Genomic DNA, 23336 nt, shown 5'->3' on the forward strand with positions numbered 1-23336 from the left:
CTACCTTTTATTTCAATGTTAATTCATTTACATTCATGTCATTTTTATTTCAATTTAAGTTTCAATCGAAGTTACCTTTTTCTTGCAAGTCGAAGTTACCTTTTCTTACCTTTTCAGTATAGATGAAGCAGTTGTATCTTGGAAATCAAAGAAAAGACTATCTTGACTCAGTCCACGATGGAGTCTTAAATGATAGCATTATAAATTGCTATTGAAGAAGTAATTTGGTTAAAAAAATCTTGCTAGATGAGATCCATTTATGGGAAAAACCTATGCCAATTGTGTTGATCCACTCTGATACTACCGCGACTATTGCAAAGTTTGAGAACCGTTATTATAATGGTAAAAGACGTCAAATTAGAAAGCACAATACTGTTAGAGATCCTTTGACGAAAGGATTATCTAGAGAGAAAATCCATAATACATCCAAGAAGATGAGACTAATGCCTGCAGAGAAACTGGTTTCTCATGATGGTAACACAATCTAAATGACTGGAGATCCCAAGAAACATGTTCAATAAATAATAACAAGTTGTGAATAATATGAGATGATCATGCGACTATAAATAAGTAAAGCATGAATATTGAAGCAATAAGAGGATGGTATAATAGAAGATCTTAATGAGATATATACTCTATATAAGAGAGCACCTAGGCTACATGAGTACTCTTGATAGACTAACCTATGTGATTGTGGAACTTAGGCAGGTTCTTATGGAATTTCGAGACAAGATTCCTAGAGCCTTCACTAAATCAGGATACACGTGTCGGGCCATTAAAGCACAAGCTATTAGGATATACTTTAAAAAAAGTCATGTGCGAGTTTGATGTCTGAGATAGAGTTCAAGACAATAGTGTCATTCTTGTTGAATCATAATCCTGCTTACTATACAAAGGTTAAAGTCTTAGACACCTTTGTTTATGCACAATCTTAGAAACGTTTGACAATACTTTTGAAACATTTTTTTTCATTCAAGTGGGAGATTGTTCGAACATGTAAACATTCCAATATGATGAATTTGAAAAAATTGTTTAATTCCCAAATTGTTAGAAAACTTTGTGTATTTGTGTGTTAAGTGAGAAAATTCCTTAAGTCCCACATCGCTTAGTTTTCATTCCTTGGTTAACTTAATTCACTATATAAGAAATTCACATGTTTCATTCCAAAATACACTAGAAAACTTATTTTGAGTTTTTCCTTTCCCACTCTCATGATTTTGTGTCTTTCAAATTGTTGAAGCACCGACTTATCAGCCATTCTATCTAATCATCGAATTTTTCGAGTACTTTCTTAAATTCTCTTTATAGGGTTATTTTAATTTCTCCTCATTTGAGTTGATAAATTATAAGTTATTATTTTGGGATTCTCTTTGGAGAATTAGTTGAGTTTCTCCTTAGTTGAGAAATTATTTTGAGTGGTAAAATGACCATTATTGAATTTTCTTTGAGAATTATTTGAATTTCTCATTGTATGAGAGTCAAAGGATCATTATTGAATTCTCTTTGAGAATTATTTGAATTTCTCATCGTTTGAGAAATTATTATGACTGTTTATTAAATACTACAAGTGATATTTATACCATATTTGATTGGTTTTTGAACCATCCAAGTGTATAGTTCTAGACCGATTATCTACCATGCAAATAGTAATCGTATAGTATAGAACTGAACTATTTTATACTGGAGGCGTCATCAGGGGAGGATCCAGACAATATATATTGGCGTGGCTAAACATAAAAGAATGTACGAACTAAATCATATTAAAAATGAATAACAATATTGTTTAATGCAATACATTACAATGAAAATTATCTATCATTAATTTAGTGAAAATGAGTTAAAATAACATCATTGTTAATTGTTCCAAGAGCATCTCTTTCTATAAAAGTTACAAGATGATCATTTAACCACTAATAACTCATTTTGTTACATAACTGACTCTTCACAAACTTCATAGCTGAAAAAATACGTTCCACGCTTTCAGTTGCTACCGGCAAGACTAAAGTCAATTTCAGAAGCTTATAACCATATCAAATGTATTTCACTTATTAGTTTCCAAATTTTTTGCAGAAAGATCTGAAAGTCCTTTTAACTTTGCAAATTTTGGGCCACATCGAACATTTCTAACATAATTCTGAAGCTGATGTCGCAGCACCACTTCCGGCACATCTACAAAATCATTTGGATAAAGTTCAACCATCCTTAAAAAAAATTTCACATCAAAAGATGCAAATTTCACATTCTAAAAGTTCAATATTCTCTTCATCAAACCTAGCATTGAGCTCGTGCAACTGCAAATCTAAAACATTAAATAAACATCCGTGTTTATAATGATGAAAATTAGAAATACTATAAGTTGTAGCATGTAGCCTAAGTTTCTTCCCTTGCACATATGATGTATCAGTATCAGGCACATCAATATCAAGCTTATTGCAAATTTGCATAACCTTAGATATAAGTTCTTTCCATCCATCATTTCCCATTTCTTGTAATTCTTGTTTGGTAGCATTAATAAGTGACAAAGCATTCAAAAGATCTTGATCACGCTTTTGTAACGCTACACTCAAATCATTTGTAAATCCTAAAATCTCAACAATCATATATAACATGAAGATAAAATCAAAGGATTGTTGCACATCTAACAAAAGCATAATTTCACCATATTTTTCAAATGACGTATCATTTCCAACTTCTTCAAGTACCCAAATAATGGCACCATACAAAGTCATCAAACTAGTGAGATTCCTAAAGTGGGAACCCCAACAAGTGTCACCCACTCTAGCAATAGATGATTCTTAGTTTAATCAACCACCAGTTTCTATTTGGCATTCTTCATTCAATTTAGCAAACTGAGTTACTTGTTTGTCCCGAAGTAATTCTTGTCTCTTGTTAGAAGATCGAATGAAATTAATAAGCATATTGACCTTACCAAAAAACCACTAACATCTTTGTGAGTCTTAGCACATGCAATAAGTGTCAATTGAAGTTGATGGGCAAAATAATGCACATAATAAGCAAATAGATTCTCATTTTGGATTAAAGTTCTCAAACCACCAAACTTACCTCTTATATTGCTAGCTCCGTCATACCCTTGCCCCCTAATGCTAGATATACCTAAGCCATTAATAGACAACAACTTCTCAAGTTCCTCCTTAAGTGACTTAGCACTTGTTTCTTTAACACTTACAATGCCAAGAAACCTTTCTTTTACCAAACCTTCATTATTAACAGCGAATAACAATAACCATTTGTTCTTTACCAGCAACATCACCAGTTCATCAATCAAAATACAAAACACACCATCTGCAATATCACATATAATTTGTTGAGTTATTTCACATGCACAAGCAGCGACAAGATCCTTTTGAATCTTAGGGGCAGTTAGTGAAGAACAGGTTTTCCGTTAGTCCCTTAGTCATAAGGTTATTTCTCGAAGCACAATTTATTAACTAGCTATCTCTAGGTTAATTTCCTTTATAGTGTCCACCAACTCAAGAAATGGCCCCTTAAATAAAGATTTAAGAGACTCGTCACTCCCGCTAAATGGCATGCCACACATCAAAAGAAGCTTAATAGCTACAAGGGATGTGTTTACACAAACACGATATTTGGCATTTATTTGCTTAGTTTGATTAACAAACGAGGCCTTAATACTTTGGTTTGGATACATGAGAGCATAACTGATGGGTCTGTATATAGAGTCTAAAATAAACTGCAAGTGCACAGCCTATTGAAGTAATATAAAAAATTATCGAACCACAAAGACCAATTGTCAATCTATCAACTCTATTGCTAAGGTGCTTATCTAAGGTGGATCAAAAATAGTTTGAGATGTGTGCAGTGCAAGAAAATAAAGGGATAAAGTAAATAGCAAATAAAAGCAATAGGTTCGAATCTAATTCACATAAATCAGACAGTGTTTCAGTTGTGTGTTGGTAGAACTACTTATGGGGCAATATTTTCTACTTATAGAAAGGAACAATTTGACGGGAACGTTTTGCTTTCGCGTACTAAGAACCGAGTTTACTCTCTAATCCTATCCTTTTATTATCACTTATAAAAGGTGCCTCAAATCTTAAAGTAGTAAGCCTATTTTTAAGAAATTAGTTACTTGTCTTAGTGAAAAAGCGACTTTAACTTGGAAAGATTAACTTAAAGAGATTCTTGGCTTTTAGGCCAAGAATCGGATTTCAAACCTATAAACGCGTCCGAAAATAGTTTCAAAATCGTTTTCTAAAAATGTGTCGAAGATTCCTAATTAACTAAACAAAGTGCTTTCGCCCTTTTTGTTCGGTTAAAAACTAATCAAGTTCAATCTTAAGTATGGACGACTTTCGATCTTACCCATAAACATTTAAGTACAACAAACTTGAATTAAAAGTTAAAACATCCCCAATAGTATTTCTATTAATACGACATTTGAAACACTATCATCATAACGATCCTTACATTCTAACCTTTAAAAATTTAGCCAGACATGGAAATAAAAGCAAGCATATAAAAGCATGTAGACATGGTAATTAAAAGCGAGTGCGAGAAATAAAGTAATATAAATCAATGCGAGATCAATAAGTGTGGTAAATAGACAGAAAGTAAAGGCAAGATAAATAAAGCGTAAATGCGAAATAAATTAAAAACTTGCTCCAATCGGAGTCTTTAAATCTGCTACAAGCAGAAAGTAAAGTGCTTGAAGTAAATGACAAGGAAATAAAATGCTCCAACCAAATCACACTATGGTACAATAATTCTCCGATGTGGCGAATTATTTATTTTTACAGAAGTAAGTATAGGCTTAGTGTTGTAGACTAAGTTGGATGAAATGAAAAAATGAAAACGAGAACTATTTATAAAGTTTCTTGAGGCTGCGCAAAGACAGGAGTGTCCCTCAACTCCTTTTGAGCGGGAAACAATTTGCAAAGACCGTACCCACGGAGGGGAGGGGGGGGGGGGGTCGGCGGCCGTGGAGCAGGCCGAGGTGGAGATCATGGGAACGTGGCAGTTACCCCTCTGGACAAAGCATGACACATCACCGCGCTCCCTACAACGGGCGCTGAGCTGGATGCCATGTGTGTAAACTGATTGGAAATCCCTTTTTTCTGGCTTTTTCACTTGTTTTCTTCAGAAGAGTGAATAAAAGGGGCAATACCTGCAAAACGAGCCAAGAACAGACATAACACAGGAAAATAACCTAAAAAATAATAAAAAACATGTGCAAATCGAGTCAATTATGTAGCGCGGTTCAGTGTGATTTATAAACCATATGCACACAATCAACATGTCTATTGGAAGAAGTAGCATGATTAGCCAACCTTTGAGCATTCTTCCAGTCACCAAAACCGTCTCCCACAAAGTGACCCCCTATATTTAGAGACATTTTTAAACAAAAAACATGGCAAACAAAACGCTAGGTTCTTAAATTCACTATAATCAATCCAATCATGCAAATCAAATCAATTTTTGCAAAATCGTTGTTTTTGTTTACCTTGAATAGACCAAGGGTAAACGAAATTGTGAGGAGGTTGATGACGACCTATTTTTAAATAAGTTTTCCTTATCTCATTTTGGGTGTCAGGATGATAGCTTGAAATTGGAGGCCTAATTCCCGGATCCGTTTCCAACAATTCATAATCAACAACTTTGATACTATCACTTGATTGTTGAGTTTCCGATGCTTCTAGTTTAGCCTAAGAAGTAGCTTTGTCTCTAGAAAGTACCGGAAAAAATTTCTTCATCCTATAAAGAGAATAATGAAACCAAAATATTAGAAAGAAAATAATTTATGAATTAAGAAAATTGATATTTTTAATAAATTGGGGTTTTAGCGTTCAACTAATAAAAGAGAAAAGAATGAGGGAAATTTGAAATATTCACTTTACCTTTGATTTTCAATCACCCACAAATAAATGCGACCAAACCAAGTGAGCAAATTGGAGAAAAAAATAAGGAATTTTTGAATTAAGAAATATGAGAACAAGAGACAGATATGAGAAATGGTGGGGTTTGAGAAGAGAAAAGAAGTTACTGTGAAAAAGAGAAAAAAAAGAGAAGAGATATTAAAAGAGAGAGAAAAGTGAGTTGGTGTATTTTTTTAATTTATAAATTAATTTAATAATAATAAAATTAAATATTATATATAATATAGAAAATATATTTTGAAAAATTTCGTGTCGCTATAGCCACACCCTGCCTACTAGGTCCGCCTTTGGGCGTCATGGTTGAGTGACTGCTTTGCATAATTTTAGACAGCGTGACAAACGTCTTAAAGAGAGCGACCTAGTCCGCGACTTGACCCGATAATTTCTTCAGTGATAATTTTTTAAAATCCAAAACAACAAAAATTGTTGAAGGTTGCTACTCATTTTAAATGCTTGTGAAACTTTCTACAATTTATTTTCATATGATTCATAAAAAATGTTGCTTGAAATCTTGTGTTCCACTGCTTTGTAGTAGTATGTGCAACTTGAAGCATACATAAATGGAACGTATTGAAGAAGCCATGTTTTTCTTGGTTCTAAATTTATTTAACTTGTTTGAGTTTACACAATCAAGATTGATGTTCTTAGACATACTATTCCTTTTAGATTGTTAGTTTGAGACTTTTCTTGAATACTTTTCTTTTATCTTGAGATTATAAATTGATGCCAAATGTATCCACTAAATTGGAGATATTTTTCACACTGATAATACTGTATCAGTTCAGATTGATAGGGCCTGCTAGTGCATATGTTACTGAAGTCATATGCACATAGATTGTTGAAGTTGTGGGATCTTAGAAGAAATAAAAACGAGATAATTGATAGAAGTTCTTATCTTCCTATTCTTTTATTCATATATACGTTTTTTTGGCTTTTTTCAAGAGGAGTAAAAGTGTCCTTTTATATGATATTTCAGACATTGTTAATAATCAGACCAAAACAGATATTGTCTACAAATTGCAGCAATATCAAAAACTAATAATAGTTAGGAGATTTATTAAGGCATTGGAAATGTGATAATGCTTAGTTTTGTCATCAATGCATAGAAGAAGAATGAATGCTTGAATTGAGGCGTCATTCAAGTCCCACAGATTTGTTTACAAGTAATTTCGGACTTTAGCTCAAACAAGTGTGGATTAAGAATAATGTGGGCCCTTAAGCCCAAATTATTTTTTTTTTAATTTGTATTAATTAATCTCAAAATAAATTTCTAAAAAAAATAATGATTAATTTATTTTATTAAAAAATTAAAAAATATTAAAAAATAAGTTATTTTAGTCATTTCAACTATGTCATTAAAAATAATTTTTTATCCTCACATCTGCAAAAGTGGAGGGAGACTAAAATAATATTTGGCATGTACACAGCTCCACGAACTGAACTCTATGTAAAAAAATTTACTCAAATTTACATCCTAAATTTTCTAGCCCCAACAACCTGCTCTTAAGTCTCTGTTTGTGGCAATATTTATTCGAATCATCTGGTATCTTGTGTGTTGGCTTGTTTGAAGATTGAGAAAAACTCCTACCATATATGTATACTTCCACACAACACTACCAGAGTCAACCTAGAGAGAAAAATTTCTTTCGTTTTCACTAAAATTGTCAGAACCAGTCACAACACCTCACACCCTTACAAACCTCTGAAATCTTAACTAGATCTTCAAAGAAACGTTAAATTCAATAACGAATCTCCTTAAAAATCACGAATCTTCAAAGATTAGTTTCGGATCCATGCAACAATGGAAAAAGAATTAGATAAAAGATGAAGCAAAAAGTGGTTTGTGAGTTTTTAAACCAATTATGGAAGAATGTGTTTTCTATCATTGTGAGTGATTTGAGAGTAAAAATGATTTATAGGTGCTGGAGATTAAGCACAAAAAGAAGTGAAAATCATGCTTGATTCGAGTCATGGACACTTGTGTGATTTGAGTCAAGTGACAAAGTAATCTAGAACAAGATCTACACTTTATGAGAAACCCATTTTTTCCATGATTTTAGTCAAGAGTAACATGTGGTTCGACTCATGTTATGTTGTGATTCGATTTATGAAGAAGCTATGATTCGACTCAAACAAGGTAGAGGCATATAAGAATTCTGTGATTCGACTCATGTTCAAGTTGTGATTCGAGTCACAGGGTTCCATGATTCGAATCATGTACAACATGTGATTCGACTCACAGACTCACAAAATTCATGTTTTCCATAATTTGATTTGATTAGACTCATAGGGCGTGTGACTCGAATCACACACCTAAAATCTCAATTTTTAAAAATTTTAAAGTTGTTTTGATTATTCTATTTCTGTCATGACTGTAATCAATCTCAAATATGGTTCTTGATCCAAAAACTTAACTAATTGACTTAAAACATAATATTCATACTCAAACCAAACAATTTGGATCATGCATGCTAAAAATACGGATCCAAAACTCGATCTCAAAATTCGCAATTGAATAGGAGACTCAATGATAACAAAACTTAAAAGACAAGCAACAAAACCTTATAGCAGTGACATGTATAATCTCCCACCTTAATGTATCAGAGACATGCAACTTTAAAATAGAGGACGTAAAAATTATGTTTTGAAATAAGGGACTAAAGAATTAAAAATACTTAAATAGGAGAACCAAAAATACATTAAACCTAAAATAAGAAAGAAACTCTTTTTTAGACCTATTTTTACTTATTGGTCATAATTCATTTTTAAAATTTTCTTTCGAAATAGTAGAGAGAAAAGTCAATTAATATAATCACTTTCGAAATAGTAGAGAGAAAAGTCAATTAATATAATCACTTATTTGTCATTTTTAAAATGACTCTTTATGTCATTTCTAAATTGAAGTGCTTAAAAATTTTATAACCGTGTTTTGCTTTATAATAAGTTGAGTGCCTTCTTGTGATCTCTTTTCAATAAAATGTTTCTTTTCTAAAAATACGAAAAAAAGAAAGATGAAGAACAATATTCATTCATCTGTGCAATAGAATTAAACTTTGACATACTTCGTTCTTACACCTAATAATTAAGTGAGGAAAATTTTACTTTGTACCCCTACAATTATACCTATACCCCTACATGAAAAAAATTTGGACCGAAATACCCTCGTATAAATAGTACATATTTAAAAAAAAAATCATTTTTTTCTCACATTTCAGAAAAATTTTCGAAACACCAAAAAATATATAAACCGGAACACTTTTTCAAAGTCTTCTGGTTTAAAAAAAACTACACCGAAACCCTTAGAAAAAGAGTTCCGGTAAATTACAATTGTTTAAAGTTGCATACCGGAACACTTATTTAAAGTGTTCCGGTGGTTTATTTTTTTTATAAAATTCTAGACTTTACGCAACGGTTTTAAATCGTTGCCTAAAGTGAATGACAAATTAAAAAATAGTTACCTAAAGTATGGTTTGAAGCAACAATCAGCACAGGCAACGGTTTTATTCTGTTGGCCAATACCTTTTGGCAACGCTTTAAAACCGTTGCGTAAAGTTTAGAAATTTTTAAAAAAATTAAACCTCCGGAAGAGTTTTAATAAGTGTTATTTAAACCCCACTTTTAAGTTACCGGAACTCTTTTTTTAAGTGTTTCGGTGTGATTTTTTTAAACCGGAAAACTTTGAAAAAGTGTTCCGGTTTATATATTTTTTAGTGTTTCAATTTTTTTTTTGAAAATATGAGGAAAAATGAAAAAAAAATTAAAATATGTATTATTTATAAGAGGGTATTTCGGTCCAATTTTTTTTCGTGTAGGGGTACAAGTCTAATTTTAGGGGTAGGAAGTAAATTTTTCTTAAGTGAGATGCGGTATCGCTAGGTTCTATCTTTAATAAATGTGGAATTTGATTTTTTTTTCCAATACACCGTTTACGCCCATCAATATTATGGGCTTATGTATAAACGTAGGTGGCCCAAATTATTGATATGTGGGATTTGGTTTTTTTTCAATTCACCTCTTTATACTCAATACGATTACACTTAATGTGTATATATAAATGGTGGGTGACTTGAATCAATATGTTCGTGATATCATATACATATTATTGTGTGCAAGTGTAGGGATGTGCAAAAAAATTGGTTAACATAAATTGTTTCAAAAAATCTGGTGGATCCATTTTAAAAAGGGAATCTCTCTGTACACCTACATAGTATGAAAAACACCTCTAAAAACCCAAAATATCATTCGAATATGCATATTCGAATGCACCCAAAAGAAATTTGGGATATTGGTTAATTCGGATATGCATATACGAAGTATCCCAATATTCTAAAAAAAAATTTAATTTAATTTTTAAAAAATATTTATTTATAATATAATTAAAGTGGATTATTATTAATAACGAATAACTTAAATGCAAATAAATACAAATTGTTATAAATAAGGAATAAAAAGATAAGTAAAATTTTAATTTTGTAATAATTTATTTGTCACAAATTTTTTTAAATTATAAATGTAATTATTTTTTAAATGACTACAACATTATGCATTTTGGGCGTTTCGAATAAACTTGAACTCTCTTGTATTAAGGATGCAATGAAGAACCCTTTAATCAATAAAAAAATATTAGAGTAATGTTGTTAACTATTCATTCAGCCTGCCTTACCTATTCATTCAGCCTATCCTGCCTTAAATCCGTCTTTTTTTTAGTTAATTCTAATAATTCTAATTCTTGATAGCTTAATTTATACATTTATTTGTAAATATATGCAATATTTTTTTTAGTAAAATTTGTTAAAGAGATGTTTTATAAACAATTATTTGAAAAAATAAGTGAAAAATTTAATTGAAAGGTAAAAAAAGTCTATTAGGGTCAGTTTGGTAAAAATAACGGTTGACTAATAAGCTAGCTGATAGCTTATAGCTGATGATTGATGGCTGATGACTGATAGCTTATAGCTTATGCTGATGGTTGAGACTGATAATTGATAAGGTAACTGAAGTGTTTGGTAAAATTAGGGGTTCAGGTAACTTATAAATATAAAATGACATAAAAGATATTTAATACATAATTATTTAATTTGAAATTAAAATAAATTATAAAAGATAAAAATAAGCTTATGCTAAAATAATAAGGATAAAAAAGGAAGAAAAATGATAAGCTATAAACTATAGGCTAAAACACTATTTGAAATAGCGTATGAAAAATAAGCTATAAGCTAGTAAAATAAACTATAAGCTAGTGATGAAAAGACTATTACCAAACAGGTCTAAATTGTCATATAACCTTATAAGCTATAAGCTATAAGACATAAGCTCAAAATTATGCCTTACCAAACAGAGTCTTAGTCTATTAAAAAATGTAAAAATAAATTAATAAAAGAATAGGAGGGCATGTCCGCCAACCCACCACCTTGGCGGGGCGGACTTGATTTTTAGGCCCATTTCGACTTGGTGGATTTGCCCGCTCCACTATTTTTTTGGCAAATATAAGACAGGGCGGGCGTGGGGTGGGGAGGGCGACGCGTTTTGTCACCCCTACTTCTATTAGGACTATTCAACCACCCCCATTATTATACATGGCAAACACCCCCCCCCCCCCCCAATTTCAAATATTCCTATAATACCTCTAAGGCTATTTACTTGTAAATTTTACCTTTTCCTCAAAAAATTATTTCTCCGCAAATTTAAATTTCCGGTACCCCCTTTTTGTCGTTTACCGGAAATTCTTTGAGAATTCAAAATTTACGGTAGACATATACCGTAAATTTCAGAATTTACGGTGGCGATAAACCAAAAATTTCAAATTTTCGGAGATTTTTGTAGATTAACCGGAAATTTCCAAAATTTCCGGTAGATTCCCACACTTTCCGGAATACCAAAAATTTGATTTATTGCCAAATTTTCTGTATGCATGTCTGCAGAAAATGTTTTGTATCTTTGCGGTCCAGAATCGACAGTCTCAGTTTCTTCCACGGATTCATGTACTGATCTTACACAGTATTTCACCACAGACACGGTATGTTTCCCATCTATTTTGCACATCAATATTTAATTTTTGACTTTATTCCTAAGTTGTTGACGTTTACCAATTACATTTTGTTGTAAATGATAGATTTTTGAATCAAAAGAGAAAGTTTTAGAATGGGCGCGAGAGGTTGGTAAAAAGCATGGTATTGTCATTGTTATCATTCGTTCTGATTCTGCTAATGGAAGCCGAGGGAGGAAGGACAAACTGATAATGGGATGTGAGGGAGGTGGAAATTACAAAAAAAAAAAGATACGAAGATCATTGATGGTATCTATACTATGAGGATTAAATGCCCATTTAGGCCGCGATCTGTTCCAAGCGGTGCAAGTTGAAAGGTGATGGTTAGATGCGGGATTCATATTCATAGATTAGATGGGGGGCTGGAAGGCCATGACATATTGAGACGTCTAAAAGATGATGAAAAGAAGTTTGTGACTGACATGACCAAGCATAATATGGCACCAAGGTACATCATTTCAGCATTGAAAGATAAAGATCCTAAAATCCTCACTACTATTACCCAGATATATAGAGTTAGAGCAACATACAGATTGAGCAAGAGAGGTACAATGACAGAAATGTAAATGTTATTGAACCTTGTACACCAAGAGAAATACATGTGTTGGACTAGAAACATAGAGAATTCTGAAATGGTGGTTGATATCTTCTGCACACATCCTGACTCTATGAAGTTGCTACACATGTTTTCTCTGGTGTTGATTTTTGATTGTACATACAAGACAAATAAGTAAGAATTTAACTTCTCTCATACAAACACGTGTTGATTTATCTGGTTGTCTTACATATGTTTTAATCGTGTAGATACCGGATACCACTATTAGAGATTGTTGGCATTACATCAACAAAGTTGACTTTTTCAATTGCGTTTGCTTACTTGGAACATGAAAAGGAAAAGAACTTCACATGGGCGCTGGAGAAACTGAAAGAGTTTTTTACCTCAGACAAATTCCTTCCTGATGTTGTGGTGGCGGACCGAGAAATTGCATTAATGAATGCCATTTATTCGGTGTTTCCAAAGGCAACACATATGTTGTGTACGTTCCATATTTCCAAGAAGGTGAGCATGAAGTGCAAAGAGTATCGGAAAGACAGGAACATGTATTGGATCAATGGAACAACATCATGTATTCAAACACAGAAGATGAATATGATGTACACTTAAAACACTTCGAAAGTGTTTGTGGTGATATTCTGGCATTTGTGAAGTATGTTAATGAAACATGGCTAGTACAATATATGGAAAGGTTTGTTGCTGCATGGACTAACGAAATCACCCACTTAGGGAACACAACGACTAACATGTATTATATTTTTTAATGTATTTCATAAAGATGTTTTTTTATGGATAATAATCAAATTTATGGTTATGCATTATAGGGTTGAGTCTGCACATTGGAGACTTAAAAACTTGTTGACTTCGAGTCGTGGTGATATGTGCCGAAGTTGGGATGCTGTGAATACAATGTTGAAGTTGCAGCTAGATTCCATAAAAGCGTCATTTCAAAAAAGTATTGTCAACATAGAGCATTGGTATAACACACCTTTCTATCGTTCTTGATTGTATTTTTTATTGTCTATCGTTTGTATGACTACACTTTATAAATTAATAGACGGTTAGTTTTGTTTTTAAAATCATTATTTGTATATAGTAGAATAACAAAGAAAGCATGAGAAATTGGAAAAAAAAATATTTGGTTCAGTATTACTGGAAATTTCAAAATTTTTGGTTTTTTCAATTTAAGGGAAATTTGAAATTTCCGGGTACCGTAAATTGTCAAATTTACAGTATACTACTTAAACATATTTACCGGAAATTTGAAATTTGCGGTAATGGAAATTTCAAATTTCTGGTAAACGCCATTTTTTACAGTAACTCATGGTAAATTATTCAAAATTTCCGGAATCAAACGGTAAATTTTATAATTTCTAATATTTTTAGGGTTATTTTCGTAACTTCACCACTTTTGGGGGTGGCATGTTAAAACCTCTTCTATTAGCATTATAATTTTTATTTTATATTAACTTTTTTTCTTTAATTAATTTTATAAAAGAATAATGTGTTGATTTAAATATTTAATTAATTATATATCTTGATAAAAATGATATATATTTACTTATATATTTTGATTAAAATAGTATATATTTTAATTAATACAATTAATTATTCAATTGATTCACCTTGATTTTAATTTTTTAATAAATATTAAGTTTTTTTGGATATGCTTCTTCGAAAAATCCCAACACCAAATATTAGATGACTTGGGAGATACATATTCGAAATATAAATGTATTTTGAGATTTTCACCCGAGATCCGTGAGAATCATATGAATGCATAGATTTCCCTTTTAAAAATCCAAACCATTTTGCTTAAGAACCGATCCAGAACCATTTCATTGAAACAAAATAAAACCGATATCCATTATAAAACCAATTCTCAAACAGTTAACTTAATTTTCATTCATTTATTCCAGTATTTTCCACTCACCTTCATATATCTTTCTTCTTCTTCTTCTTCATAGTCTGTGCTTCTGCTTCGTTAGAAGTTTTGTTATTTGAAAGAAAAGACTATATTATTCCATTTTTTTTCTATTTAATAGCTTGAATCAGGATTAAAACAGAAAGAATTTGTATTATAACTTTTTTTAATTATTCATAATTGAAGAAAGCCAATTCCTTAAAAGAAAAATACAAACTATTAGTTTTTAATAAAAACTATTCAAGTTAATTGGTTTTTTTTTGTGTGGCAATACTGGTTTAATTAATAAATATAAATCGGTTTTAAAAAATATAAACCGGTTTTAAAAAAATAATTTTAAAAACCAAACTAAATTATATATATGATTCAATTTAGGTTGGTTTAAGAACCAACAAGCTCCTATATAGTTAAATCTCACAATTTTGATGAAGGAGTTAAATGTTGAATTTATAAGAAAAATGATTTATATACTCAAAGGTTAATCCTTTATGGTGAGATGTGACATCTCTACTTTAGGATCTTCCTAATACACCCCCTCACGCCCAGCACTCTTTTTGGGCTTGGTGCGTGGATATCAACGGTGGGCGGTCCATGGTCCGATCGATAGGCTCTGATACCATATTAGAGTTTGACCTAACTCATCCTTACAAAACCGGTTGGTAAGGTGAGGAGTGTCCCTCTTTATATACTTTTTCAATGCTCTATCTCCAACCAATATGGGACTTTAGGATCTTCCTAATATCCAGTATGGTATTCGGCCACTTGGATGTTTCTGATTCGGCCAACAAAGTTGAATACTCACACACACCCATTAAATTTCTTAGGTACTAAGTTCACCTTCTTTATGATACACGATGGCAAAGTAGCCATTCATATAAATAACTTAACTAGGGTTGCATATTGTACATTTTCTCGCCAACCTAGTAGAAGCTATAAAGTGCTAATTGTCTTTTAAACTATTGATAGTCGAATGTCCCGAGAAAACGGGACTAGAATATACATCATCATTATCTAATTATTGACTTAATATGAAGACATAATGAATCACTCCAATGACCAATAAACTGAAGTAGCTAAACAAACTTTTTATATATATGTGTGTATGTTTCATCAGTTGAACCTGAACTATATAGTTTGTTACACTATTGTTTGAGCTGTATAATGGTGTTTGTCCAAAAAAAGCTGTCAACTGATGTTTTTTTCCAGCACTGCACACATGATGCTAGCTTATAATTGTTTAACTCTCATATCATTGGTTACTCTATTACAGCTTTTGTCATGGCATGCATGTTTGATGTTACAGATTCCACCTCTGATGTAAAAGGCTTGATTGCATGTGTTTCTCAAAAAGTATATCACGTTACGAGTGAATAGAAACTGAAAAATATAAAACTCAGTATATTATTCTCTTTAAGGGTTTTTTCGATCTGACATAGTAAAATGAGCCTCAAGCATTGAGTGTGAATACAAATTAGATTAAACCTAGATTAGAATAATGAAACCTAAAAGCATCATTTATTGGATTACAAGAGACAAGTTTTGCTAACTGTATAGGAGACCAAAAGGGGGACAACTTCACAGAGCCTAACTTTATTATGTTATGCTAACAACAATCTACAAAGTGAGATTCGACCATTAATTTGTCCTAAGCTCAATTGTCCTAATTAAGGATATGAGGGTTTTCATGTGAAGGACACTTATAAAAGTACACGTGAAGGGTCAATATTTCTTCAACTCAAAGAATCTTTGGTGCATGAATTATTAGTCTAACATGTATTATTTAGTTTCTTTTGCTAACATCTAGCTTTTTCAATTGGTGAAAGAACAGAAGAATATAAAGACATGCATGCTAGCTACTTGTATATTTATTATCATGACCAAACCTACATGTGACTTCAAAGACAAATGAACATTAGTACTATAATATGTTTATTTAGCTTTTTCCCTTTTTACTCATAAATGGTACAATGAATATTGAAAATCATGTTTATTAAATAATGTCACTAATCACATTAGTCAAAATTATCGGCAAATTATGTTGTTACTCCTTTGTCAAGCATTAGTTCTGTCTAAATAGGATAAGGACAAACATAATTTTAACATAATCATATTTATTGAATCCTAATGAATATAGCAAGATATTGCAATTTTGTAAATATTCTTTTTATTTTTTGGTATCGTACTTAAGATCGATTAATCTAGGGGATCAATTTCACTATATTCACAAGCACAAGTTAAGTGTGAGAAAGAAAAATACATAGTAGGGTCGATGTAGCAACTAATACTACAACTTCACTAAATAGAATCGGTTACATAGATCAACTTCCGTCATAATGTTCTATATTCAAAATCATGTTTCTCTTCAAATCGTTAATATGTAGTTTTTCTCAATAACTTCTCTTATAGTTTTTCTTAACCTTTCTCTTCTAATTGTCTAACTCATTTTCAGCTGAACTAGTCTGCTTACTATGAAATATGTTTAAACTATCCAAGTCTATGTTACTCCGTCTTTTATAATATAAGTGCTACCCAAACACTCTCTCTAATATAAACATTCTATCTAATATTGACATTTCTAATCTTATCATGTTTAATTTTACCACGTATCTAACGTAACATTCTCATCTCGATTACACTCACTTAAAGGAAAATGTGAGGACCCATAATCCATACTCCAAGCATAAAAGGACAAATCTAAGTAACATGTTATGTCCACTTATTAAATAATTAAGCACACATAATATAAAAGCAAACATCTGCATGTGGAAACTAACCCTTGTGAACAAATATATATTCAACAATAAGCATCAACTTCTGTGGTGTGCATGAGCTAATTTAACCATGGATCCAAGAATCTCCTTCTCCAATGATTTTGTTGTTAGCCAACAACAAGCAATCAAACATGAAAACATATACAGAGAAGCTCCTGTCTCTTCGGATTTCGAATTCTCTGTCAAAAACTATTCCATGATATCAGCAGATCAAGTTTTTTTTAAGGGCATGTTGTTGCCTATGGGCAATGAATGCTCCAAGAAGGTGACTATAAGAGATGAGCTACTTAACGATGATGATTCGCCGAAATGGTCAAAGAGCTTAAGCCGGTGGAAGGAACGATTAGGCCTAAAGCGAGGTTCATCTAAGAAAGATAAGATTAAGAATGATCATGATCATGGTTTTCTGCAAAGATCTGTAGTTAACCAAAACGTTCCTAGTTCTGAACAAGGAGAAACAACTGTTAACAAAGACAATATGGTAAGGTTTTCATATAAGTCTTTCTCATTCCTTGCTAAGTTAGTTACTTAGGTTTTATTTAGATTAACATCATATGTTGACAGATTCATTTCTTGTGAATTATCACAGGAATTGTTCTATGAAGGAGGTGTAAGTTTCAAAGGCAAGTGAAATCAAGAGGAAATACAACATGCTTTGTTTAGGATGGATGATAATATGATAGTAGTATTAAATATTAATATCTATCAAGTGTTAGAATTTTAGGTGACTTACTTACTATTGAGCAAGTTAAATTTAACCTATGTAGTAGAAACAAGTATTATCATTATCATTATCATTGTACAAATATTTGTAGTTGATGAAATTCCATGAGTGAGTGAGTACTTTAATGTGTGATGTGATGCATCCATTAGTGTGGCTTTTGTTTAGAGATATAGTGAATATATTATATAGCTAGTTGTTATTTGTTTCCACCTTGTACTTCTAAGAAAGTTAATTATCTTTATATTCGTTGTTTCATGTTATCTTAAGCAAGTTTCTTCCAAGTTTGTTGTTCAAAAATGAAGAAAAATGCAATATGTAGATTAGAATTACTTCGCACTAGGTCCCCTTATCCAGTTGACTACTTAGAGTGTGTTTAAGTGTAGCAGTTTTAAAAAAAATAAAAAGTGCAACACACCGATTAACAAAACCGTGCATACGCACGGGTTCTGCTTTGGTACGCACATTTGTTTACCTAATATATTTATTTTAAATCAAAATAAAAAAAATTTGGATCATAAATACTATTTTTTGTATATAAAAATATTTAGATCAATAACATATTTTTTCCTGTAAACAAATATTATTTATGTTTAGGTATCATTTAAAAAAAAATCTGGATCAATAATAAATTTTCGTATATAAAAATATATTTTTTCTCATATACCATTTTTTAATCAAAATATTTTGGATCACAAATACCAATTTTCATATATAAAAATATTTAGATCATTAATAGATTTTCCCCATATATAGATATTATTTATGTTTAGGTATCGTTTACAAAAATATCCAAATCAATTGTAAATTTTCGTATATAAAAATATTTAGATCAATAATAATTTTTTCCCGTAAACCTTTTTTGAATAATTTTTTTTGGGATCATAAATACCATTTTTCACATATAAAAATATTTAGATCATTAATAGATTTTCCCTATATACAAATATTATTTATGTTTAGGTATCATTTACAAAAATATCTGAATTAATTGTAAATTTTCGTATATAATCGTTTTTTTCCTGTATATCTTTTTTCATATATAAAAATATTTAGATCAATAATCGTTTTTTTTCCTGTATATCTTTTTTGAATAAATTATTTTGGATCATAAATACCACTTTTCATATATAAAAATATTAAATAATTAATATATTTTTTCAATATACAAATATTATTTATGTTTAGAATTGTTTACATAAAAATATTTAGATCAATAATAGTTTTTTTTCCAATATAGCTTTTTGAATAAAATTTTTTTTGATCATAAATACAATTTTCCGTATATAAAAATATTTAGATCAATAATAGATTTTTTTCCATATACAAATATTACTTTTGTTTATTTGTCATTTACAAAAATATCTGAATAAATAGAATTTGACTATAAATAATAGTAGTATGCTTCAATTGAATAAGTAATACATTTTTTTCCCGTAGATATATATATATATATATATATATATATATATATATATATATATATATATATATATATATATATATATATATATATATATATATATATATATATATATATATATTTCATATTTACATTGATAACATATATTTGTGAAATGTAATCAATGACAAATAATTTTTGTAATATTTAATTGTGCAAACATTATTTTTATTGTATACTCTTCATTAATGACATATATTAATATAATAATATTTTTAATCATATAATTTAAACTTAATGATAAGTGACACACATTTTTGTATTCTATCCAATAACACACATTTTCAAATATATTTTTAAATTCATTTTAATTGAAATATATATATTTTAAATTAAAATAATTATTTTTTTCTTAAAAAATATTGTATCTTAAAATGAAAATTATTTCAAATTATATTTCTTCGTTATTAATATTCAATTATTAAAGTTTATTTTTAAAAATTAAATATTATTTTAAATGTAAATTAACAATCATTTAAAATATCATAATAGTCTTTTTAGAAAAAAAAATTTAAATATCTAGGTTTCATAAAAAAAATACGAAAAAAACCACCTTTTCAGGGTATTTACCAAACTGTCTAGGTTTGGGACATACTGGAGGAGAATGCGCCAAATGAAATGGCGCATGCATGTCACACAAGCCAAACCATTTGGCGCATAAGAAGGAAAATTAGGGCAAGAAATTGCAAGCCATTTGAAATGGCGCATGTGGCCATGTATTAACACATAGGCGCCAAACCAATTGGCTCCTATGTGTGGGCCATTTTTTTTTTTCAAAATTAACCCGTTTCGGGTATTTTCGCGTACCGTTTTCGATTTCGGTCTATTATTTTCGTAAAAACGTCTAATAAATCAAGTTTGTAAAATCTTATTAACCCTAAATAATGTATGCGTTATCGATATCGGTTTTTTATTAAAGCTCAATTTATTGATGAAAGACCGATGAACGGTTACAAGAGGTGAACGGTTACAAGAGGTGGTAAGCGAAACTGATACATTGCATTAAAAAAAATACAGATTATACTAAACTTGCGACGATGTCGTGCCACGATTAGGGCATCTCTTTATGTTGTGCCCCACCTGACGGCAAATGCTGCATTTTCGTTCCATTTTGTCGCGGACGTCCATTTCGGTCCTAATCCGTGTACTATTGGGACGCCCTTTTTTCTTTCGCCGCATTGCGTCGTTGTGCCAAACTACCTCTCCATCATACTCAGGCCAGTAATCCTCCTTGGCCACCACAGGAAACGCAACACTGTAAACTCTGAGCAACGTCTGAGTCTTGTAAATCGGAGACAGTAGTGATATAGCGTCGCGGTGGGCATACGCACATGCAGCTATGACGTGTGAGCAAGGCATACGAAAAGCTTGAAACCTTCCACAGTCGCACCAATCTTCGTCAAGAAGAACCCTATATTGTTGCCTTGGCAGTCCCTCATTGTGGTCAATTGTCTCGCGCACACTGAACGTGCGATTGAATCGGTCGAAAGAAGTCACTTGATGAGTGTTCGCTTTTGCCGATTGCTGTTGCACAAATTTCATGCAACTATCGCTTAATAGTTGACCAGCTTGCCTAACATCACCCCATCTCCTGCCTCTTGTTGAGAAGAGTGAAGCCATCCTAAAGTATGTGGCTTCCACCAGTGCTGTGATTGGAAGGTTACGGATGCCTTTGAAAACGTCATTCATGGATTCCACGAGATTAGTTGTCATATGGCCCCATCGCACGCCATTGTCGTAAGCCCTTGTCCATTTGTCCCTGGAAAGATTATCTACCCAAGTACCTGCCTCTGGATTTGTCACTACAATCTCACTCCGATAATGCTGGAATGTGGGTTGGGTCAACGCATAACCAGCATTGACTAGGGCCTTTCTTAGATGTCTGTCCTTGATCTCCCGCATGAAGTTTTGGGCGATGTGGCGAATACAATATACGTGTTTTGAAGGGGGGTCATGCCATCCGTTCGCTGGATTGTTGTAAGCACTCTCTATGGAAGCGTGCCTATCAGAGATTAAACATATGTCAGGCTGGGGAGCAACATGTTCCCGGAGGTTCCTTAGAAAGAAACTCCAAGCCGCTGCAGTTTCACCTTCGATGATAGCAAATGCCACTGGAAATATGTTGCTGTTACCGTCTTGTGCAACCGCCATGAGCATGGTTCCTTTGTATTTGCCGTATAACCATGTCCCATCAATTTGAAGTATGGGTTTACAGTGTGCAAAACCTCGGACGCAAGGTTTGAACGCCCAAAAAAGCCGATGGAATATTCCGTTTCCCTGGACAGGGTTTCCATCCGGGGCATGCGCGGGCAGTGTCTCTAGAATCGTAACAGTGTCTCTAGAATCGTTTCCCTTTGTTTTTGCAACCCACGCCTTTCTGTAAGATGGAGTGTAGTTGAAGGTTGTGACGATGTGGGATATTATATTTTTAACCTTCAGAGACGGATCAGAGCTTATGAGAGGCAAGATCTCCTGGCACATAAGATCGGCACTGAGTTTTGTATGATCCTGGGAATTGTTAGGGTTGACACACGTGTGTTTCTGCGTAATCGACCCTATTTTCCATGCATTACTTCTCTTCCTATAAGAGGCCAACAGTCTGAACCCGCACTCTGGATTTTTACAAGTGATTACATACCGTTCCAGGTTTGAACGGTCTACTTCAAAATCAACGTTGTTCGCCATGTGCCATTTTTTTATTCTTCTCAGACATGCCTCCTTAGACGGAAACTTGTCTCCTTCCTTTAATTCTTCGTCGTTTTGGATGTAGGGCGTGAAGAAGATGTCAGATGATGGTTCGTCACCTTGGAGGTTCAAGTTACCCATATGTGCTGGAGGTGCGTACGCATGAGCTGGAGGCACCAAGGTTTGCTGCTCGTCGTCGGATTCCTCGTTGACCATGTCGTCAAATTCGGTTTCCAGATCGTCTTCTTCCTCGTCAATGACGTCAACCTCGTCTTGCTCGTTGACTGGTGGGTCAATAACCTGTGACTGGATAACATTAGTTTCTTGTGTCTCAGCCTGAAGAGTGACGTACAGCTCGATGGAATCCAACCCACAGTATTCGTGGGTGGTGAACATATCTTGCAAGTCTTCGTCATTGGCAATCTCCATTTCGTAAAACTTGACGGTGTTGTCTTCATTGAAATTGGGACATTGGTAAAAAACGCTTGCAATAGGACCCATTGCAATCTTAGAGTACAGTCGTTGAAAGAAGTACGAAAATGTTGCTCTTTTGCTCAACAACAATGGTACAACCTGTGTGTTTCTCATCACAAAACCGGCTATCTCATGAGAGTAGGTCTCACCGTTTAGATGGGCATGGACAAGATACTGGGTTGATGAAGTCATTTTTGGAGGGGAAAGTGTGCGGGTGTTGTAATCTCAGGTCAGATTAGGTAAAATTGTTGGTGTGAGTTGTAATGTTCAGTATATGTTGGATGTCTTATAAATTGAGGTTCATATGTCCTTGCATTATCTCAACACATAGACACGCTGATCTATGTCCTGTACCCCATCACGCGTCTGAAATGATTCCTGATAAGATTCCTGTAACGATTCCCCTAGGCAGAGCATGCATGCAACCCTATCTGGCAGCTAGTTCTGCAATAATTATATATATATATATATTTATATATATATATATATATAAATAAATAAATAAATAAATATATACATATATATATATATATATATATATATATATATATATAATTATATATATATATATATATATATATATATATATATATATATATATAAATAAATAAATATATATATAAATAAATATATATATATATATATATAAATAAATATATATATATATATATATATATATATATATATATATATATAATTATATATAAATATAGATTAATATATATATATATATATATATATATATATATATATATATATATATATATATATATATATATATA

The 23336-nt window shown here is 31.9% G+C and overlaps 2 protein-coding genes across 2 annotated transcripts; one reads left to right on the forward strand and one right to left on the reverse strand.

Annotated features, from left to right (window-relative positions):
* Positions 1–2041: 2041 nt before the first annotated feature.
* LOC131605505 (uncharacterized) lies at positions 2042–5374 on the reverse strand. Its single transcript, XM_058877851.1, has 5 exons — positions 5258–5374; positions 5077–5146; positions 3064–3303; positions 2272–2581; positions 2042–2201 (listed from the first exon to the last, which is right to left on the reverse strand). The coding sequence occupies exons 1-5, from the start codon at positions 5372–5374 to the stop codon at positions 2042–2044; spliced, it is 897 nt and encodes a 298-aa protein (XP_058733834.1).
* An 11856-nt stretch (positions 5375–17230) lies between these two features.
* LOC131607423 (uncharacterized) lies at positions 17231–18180 on the forward strand. The gene is made up of 2 exons (XM_058879429.1): positions 17231–17693; positions 17802–18180. The coding sequence occupies exons 1-2, from the start codon at positions 17283–17285 to the stop codon at positions 17841–17843; spliced, it is 453 nt and encodes a 150-aa protein (XP_058735412.1). The 5' UTR covers positions 17231–17282; the 3' UTR covers positions 17844–18180.
* The last annotated feature ends 5156 nt before the right edge of the window (positions 18181–23336 follow it).

This window comes from Vicia villosa, linkage group LG5, assembly GCF_029867415.1.
Source record: "Vicia villosa cultivar HV-30 ecotype Madison, WI linkage group LG5, Vvil1.0, whole genome shotgun sequence".
Lineage (NCBI taxonomy): Eukaryota > Viridiplantae > Streptophyta > Magnoliopsida > Fabales > Fabaceae > Vicia > Vicia villosa.

Bases quoted from the DNA above. Each gene is read 5' to 3' on its own strand.
- LOC131605505 (XM_058877851.1), bottom strand. From the start codon at position 5,374: ATGTCTCTAAATATAGGGGGTCACTTTGTGGGAGACGGTTTTGGTGAC. The intron at 2,582-3,063 runs GTAAGTTTGGTG...TTGAGATTTTAG, and splicing joins CGGAGCTAGCAATATAAGAG to GATTTACAAATGATTTGAGT. The intron at 2,202-2,271 runs GTTTGATGAAGA...ATTTTTTTTAAG, and splicing joins TTGCACGAGCTCAATGCTAG to GATGGTTGAACTTTATCCAA.
- LOC131607423 (XM_058879429.1), top strand. From the start codon at position 17,283: ATGGATCCAAGAATCTCCTTCTCCAATGATTTTGTTGTTAGCCAACAA. The intron at 17,694-17,801 runs GTAAGGTTTTCA...GAATTATCACAG, and splicing joins CTGTTAACAAAGACAATATG to GAATTGTTCTATGAAGGAGG.